Here is a 6353-nt window from a genome sequence, read left to right on the forward strand (position 1 = left end):
CCCCCCCCCCCCCCCCACACACACACACACCCCATAAGTGAGGTTCTTTTGTTTATTATGAGAAGAAAAAAGTCATATTATGGATAAGGCCACATAATTCAAGTCTAATAAATTTAAGAAAAAGGAAATTTTAAATAATTAAAACATATTAGAGCTAAAGAGAGGATATTTATACAACGAATTAGTTTATAAATAAAATAAAGTAAATATACAATACTTACAAATATTATTGGTAAATTTTAATAATTTAAGAATTTCGAGCAATACTTTTAAATAATATAAATATTAAAGAACAGTAATAATAAATAAAGTGGTAAGTTAATAAAAAGTCACGTGAAAACATGTAATACTATAAGATTATTCTTAAAAATGGAAGAAAAAGATTATTTGAACTTGAAATTAGAATTTTCTTAAAATTATGATGAGAATGCTCAAACTATGGATAGAACCACGAAATTGAAGTCTTACTAACCCTGAGGGGTAGCTCGGTTGGTAAAGGCCTGAGGACAAAGTCCTTCAGGTCGCCAGTTCGAGCCCCAGCAGGCCACTGGAGTCATTACAAACCGGCCGCGTCTCCAGGGCCCCGTGGAACTAACCGTGGTGCACGCCTTGAAATAGCGGGACCCGGTGAGTACAGCTAGTTCTGTTAATAAACATTAACAACTGATAGAGAAAAGCTCCTAAATAAATTGATGCATAGATCTAAACAACAAACACAGTCACTTATTGATCATATAAAGAGTAATTACTTAAATTACAATACATCAAATAGTACCACAAAGAACTAACTAAAAAATCCTCACATATACAATTGGAAAAGGAGAATCGAAAAACAAAAACAACCTAAAATTAAAGCACAACCCTGCCCTAATTATTAAGCAGACATACATCCAATACCATATCTAGTATTGGGAAAAACAAGAAAAAGTCCACTGCAAATAACTCCCACCATTAAAGGAAAACTCCTCATAATTTCATCAAGTTCTTTTGCATGTCCAGGGAATAAACAAAGCGTCACTCTATGATCCGAAAAAGCAATCGCCACAAATACTAAAACAGACATCATTGCATGCACGAAATCCGTAAATTCCACTATCGTACTTGTTAGAAAAAGTAAACAATAGATTAAAAAAATGAAATAACGGTTTTGAAATGTGAAATCAATTTACTACAAAAAAAATAATGCTCGTGACGAAAGAATAAAATCATCACATATATCAATCCATATGGATAAATTCTGACATAAAAACTGTCACAAAATTGTGACAGACGATCTGTCTGTTATATATATTCCATCACAAAATTAATATCAATCCACATGGATGAATTCCATCATCAAAACTGTCACAAAATTGTGAAAAATGATTTATATAAATATCAATCCACATGGATGAATTCTGCCATAAAACTATTACAAAACTGTGACAGGCGATCTGCCTATCATATGTATTCCGTCACAAATATTACCTCTCATCTTTTGGCATATCCACACCTAGTCCGGACTTGAAAACTTTCAATCCACTTGGTGTCACAAATCCATAGTAAACTTTCCCGTCCGGTCCACGAAAACTATCGGTAAAATGGAAGAAGAAGCAAGACAAAGTACAAAGGCCAAGTAGTGTTAAAATCATTAATGTAGTGACAGGGGAACAATCGCCTTTGCCATAGACTGATGGAAGTACCATTTCAAAAGTTAAAAGTGTGCCTGTTGGCAAGAAATTAACAAGCAATGATGTTTTTGAGAGTGTTGTTTGAACCCCATTTGCCATTGCTCTTCTTTTTTTGCCACCAATTGCTGGTTGAGGCAATTCGGGGATCGGAACATCGTTGTCTGGTGGCAAATTAGTAGGGTATATTGATGTATCTGCACGTTTTGATGCACTGTAGATTTTGATCCCAATTCCCTCAGTACTTTGCTCCATTTTTTAAAGAAAATTGAGAAGATTTAGAGGGGTTGAAGATTGAGAAAATAAAAAAGAAGAATAAAGATCACGAATGAAGTTTTCAGTCAAAGATGATGAATTAGTTTGGAGTATTGGATACTTGATTTGATGTACTTTTTGGTTTATTTATAGTTTTGGGTAGGTAAATTAAATATGGCATAAACAATTTTTGAATTTGGTTAACATTAAGTAACTAACTTGTTTCGAATGGTTGCCACCCGCAAACTATTCCTCTCAAATTCAAAATTTGCAAGTCCTCATTTTGGTAGTTACTTTTTTTTCCCCGTTAATTACTTTTTAAAAATAAATCATTTTGGGAAAAGGCAAAATGACTGCTATGATTACTCAGAGAGTCCAACAAAAAAATATTTGATTTACATGAGTTTAGATATGTTCCTTCCAATACTGTTAATATAGACCTCAATAATCGAAAAGGATTAGTATTATTATTGGACAAAGGGAAATGATAAAAGAGTTTAAATTTATGTGCAATGATAGTGAAAAACTATTTTTTCCCATCAACTTAAAGTGAACTACAACAGAACCTGTAGTCTAACTTGGTAGCCTAGAAAATAATGTAAATTACTTGATAAAATAAGTTCAAATACATTGATAGCATAAAAATAAGCGTCCATAAGTTATCCATAATAAACTTTACTATTAAGGTAGTTACATATGCGTCTACTTTACGCCCCAATTAAGGATGGCAAACGGGGCGAGGCTGGGCAAAACCTTATTGGGGCAGAGCAGGGCAAAGTATTAACACACTTTCAAGAAATAGTTAATGGGGCATGGCAGGGATAGGGCAGGATTTTTGCTGCAAAGTCAACAAACAAACTAGAATTTTCTTTTAATTGCGTTTGCCTACTTCATAGGATGGAGGTTTGTCTTTTTTCTATGTTATGTTTTTATTTTTTCCTGGTTTGGGGTAGATATATAAAGTGTTGTCCACAAATTATTTTGTTTTTAATTCTAGGCAAATATTTGGTTATGTAATATTGGTGGATCTTGGGTGGGAGATATTTTGTGAATATGTTAAATGAAGCAAGAGCAAGAGTGCAGCTACAGTGAACTCCAGTGGTTTATAAAGGGTTTATTGCTCCAGGTCTTTAGGTAGATATACAGGTCAATCAACTGTTGGGTACAACTATTACTTACTATGTCAGTAGATGTACGGTCTATGATTCTGAACTTCTTTGATTAAAGCGTTGTGTTTGCTGTCTTCCACGTCAAAATGTTAATTTTGCATGTACAGATATGATATTCCATTTTATACGACACTCTTTTCCTTTTTAATCTCTTGTTAAAAGAAAGACATCATTCAATTTTAGCCTTAATGACATGCTCTTAATAAAGTAATTTTACGTCATGTAAACCGAAGCCATACCGTTATCAGATTTATCATGGAAATCATATTCATCTTTCTTTTTATAATAACATGAATAGTTACAGTTCCAAACTTAAAAGAATGGAAAGAAACAAAAAAGCTAAACGGGGCAGGGCGGGGCAGGTTGAAAAAGAGAAACACTGTTAAATAGGGCAGGGCATGCTGATTTTGTGGCAGGGCAATACTTCACCTGCCCCGCCCTGCCCTGTCCTATTGCCATCCCTAGCCCCTATGAGAAAGCTTCAGACTTCTGAAGGCTATAAATAATTCACATAGAAAAGAAGGAAGAAACTATCTGGGCAGGAAACCATGGCGAGAAATGGCAATCTCAAACGCTTGCATTCTTTTTCCTCGAGCAAAACCATTGCAATCATAAGATGAAATCTCATTGATGTTGAGATCAACACAAGTCTGCACAAGTTTCTCTCCGACACGTTCCGCTGCTTCCTGTGATTGAGAGGGACAAAGTCAAAGGATGATTCTATGACTTGAAAATCCCAAAATGCATTGGAACAAGAAAACATAGAAAACTGAGATCCCATCTTCAAATTAAGCAGTCTTGAAATACCACTCACTATAAAATTTGCACTAACATATTTATAATTATGTCTTAATATGCTAAGGTTACTCACTACAGTGCTGCATGGTGGATCACCCCGGATTGATTTTTGCAAAGTGCTCCCGTAAAACAAAGACTTCTTATTTTGGTCATCTACCAATGTAGCATATAACCGTATTTCTGAGCAGAAGACTGAAAGTCTTGGTTTTTCAGGAGTTCCATTAAATTGCCAAGACCGAAAAGAAGTTTAATGATTACAGTGAATCAATAAAGTTATACGTATATGCTGTGTGTTTGTGCGAGAGAGAGAGTTCATGAAATGATTTTCGAGAACAATTAAGATTAAGCATTGCTTTTAGCAAGCCAAGGGGAAGAACAAATCAAGAAAAGGGCAAACAAACTTCATCTAACTGGAACAAGCCAAAAGATGATGGATAACAAGGGCAAAGGTACAAATCCTCTACTTATTCCTACTAGTCATAGAGATATGCAATGTTTTAAATGTCAATGTGTGAGTAAAAATAACATATGAGTATCCTAATAGAAAAGCCATGTTGTCGAAGCCTGACGGTTCTTATGTAATAGGGAAATACACGAAATATCAACCCCTTAGGTTAAATTCGAAGACATTGTTGGCTACTTCTATACAAAAATATGCCAAGAATCCAATAAACTCTTTGAATTTACCTTAGTCAATTTTCTACCCTTGTTCTGTTTCTATGGAAAAATGACTAATTTCTGCTCAATAATGTATGATCTTAAAGCCCAGATCTCTTGCAAGCTAAAATACTAAATGCATTATTCCCAATTATACTCTTCCAAACTAGTTTCTTCCTCCTAAATAACTTAAGAATTTCGAGCAATACTTTTAAATAATATAAATATTAAAGAACAGTAATAATAAATAAAGTGGTAAGTTAATAAAAAGTCACGTGAAAACATGTAATACTATAAGATTATACTTAAAAATGGAAGAAAAAGATTATTTGAACTTGAAATTAGAATTTTCTTAAAATTATGATGAGAATGCTCAAACTATGGATAGAACCACGAAATTGAAGTCTTACTAACCCTGAGGGGTAGCTCGGTTGGTAAAGGCCTGAGGACAAAGTCCTTCAGGTCGCCAGTTCGAGCCCCAACAGGCCACTGGAGGCATTACAAACCGGCCGCGTCTCCAGGGCCCCGTGGAACTAACCGTGGTGCACGCCTTGAAATAGCGGGACCCGGTGGGTACATCTAGTTCTGTTAATAAACATTAACAACTGATAGAGAAAAGCTCCTAAATAAATTGATCCATAGATCTAAACAACAAACACAGTCACTTATTGATCATATATAGAGTAATTACTTAAATTACAATACGTCAAATAGTACCATAAAGAACTAACTAAAAAATCCTCACATATACACAATTGGAAAAGAAGAATCGAAAAACAAAAACAACCTAAAATTAAAGCACAACCCGCCCGAATAATTACTTGAATAATAATCCTAATTATTAAGCAGACATACATCCAATACCATATCTAGTATTGGGAAAAACAAGAAAAAGTCCACTGCAAATAACTCCCACCATTAAAGGAAAACTCCTCATAATTTCATCAAGTTCTTTTGCATGTCCAGGGAATAAACAAAGCGTCACTCTATGATCCGAAAAAGCAATCGCCACAAATACTAAAACAGACATCATTGCATGCACGAAATCCGTGAATCCCACTACATACCTGTTAGAAAAAGTAAACAATAGATTAAAAAAATGAAATAACGGCTTTGAAATGTGAAATCAATTTACTACAAGAAAAATAATGCTCGTGACGAAAGAATAAAATCATCACATATATCTATCCATATGGATAAATTCAGACATAAAAACTGTCACAAAATTGTGACAGACGATCTGTCTGTCATATATATTCCATCACAAAATTAATATCAATCCACATGGATGAATTCCATCATCAAAACTGTCACAAAATTGTGAAAAATGATTTATATAAATATCAATCCACATGGATGAATTCTGCCATAAAACTATTACAAAACTGTGACAGGCGATCTGCCTATCATATCTATTCCGTCACAAATATTACCTCTCATCTTTTGGCACATCCACACCTAGTCCGGACTTGAAAACTTTCAATCCTCTTGGTGTCACAAATCCATAGTAAACTTTCCCGTCCGGTCCACGAAAACTATCGGTAAAATGGAAGAAGAAGCAAGACAAAGTACAAAGGCCAAGTTGTGTTAAAATCATTAATGTAGTGACAGGGGAACAATCGTCTTTGCCATAGACTGATGGAAGTACCATTTCAAAAGTTAAAAGTGTGCCTGTTGGCAAGAAATTAACAAGCAATGATATTTTTGAGAGTGTTTTTTGAACCCCATTTGCCATTGCTCTTCTTTTTTTGCCACCAATTGCTGGTTGAGGCAATTCGGGGATCGGACATCGTTGTCTGGTGGCAAA

The 6353-nt window shown here is 34.6% G+C and overlaps 3 protein-coding genes across 3 annotated transcripts in view; all 3 read right to left on the bottom strand.

Moving 5' to 3' along the window:
* LOC109212822 (50S ribosomal protein L18-like) overlaps window positions 1-6353 on the bottom strand; it is a gene marked incomplete in the record, with an annotated part of 32942 nt that overhangs the window by 4805 nt on the left and 21784 nt on the right.
* LOC109212816 lies at window positions 830-1922 on the bottom strand. The gene is made up of 2 exons (XM_019376501.1): window positions 1468-1922; window positions 830-1100 (listed from the first exon to the last, which is right to left on the bottom strand). Exons 1-2 carry the CDS (start codon window positions 1920-1922, stop codon window positions 875-877), a joined length of 681 nt encoding a protein of 226 aa, XP_019232046.1. The 3' UTR covers window positions 830-874.
* LOC109212817 overlaps window positions 5388-6353 on the bottom strand; it is a 5285-nt gene continuing 4319 nt past the window's right edge. The window contains exons 2-3 of the mRNA XM_019376502.1: window positions 5980-6342; window positions 5388-5613 (exon numbers count right to left, since the gene is read on the bottom strand). Coding sequence (XP_019232047.1) covers window positions 5388-5613; window positions 5980-6342 — 589 coding nt within the window. The remainder of the gene's footprint in view (window positions 5614-5979; window positions 6343-6353) is intronic.

This window comes from Nicotiana attenuata, unplaced genomic scaffold, assembly GCF_001879085.1.
Source record: "Nicotiana attenuata strain UT unplaced genomic scaffold, NIATTr2, whole genome shotgun sequence".
Classification (NCBI taxonomy): domain Eukaryota; kingdom Viridiplantae; phylum Streptophyta; class Magnoliopsida; order Solanales; family Solanaceae; genus Nicotiana; species Nicotiana attenuata.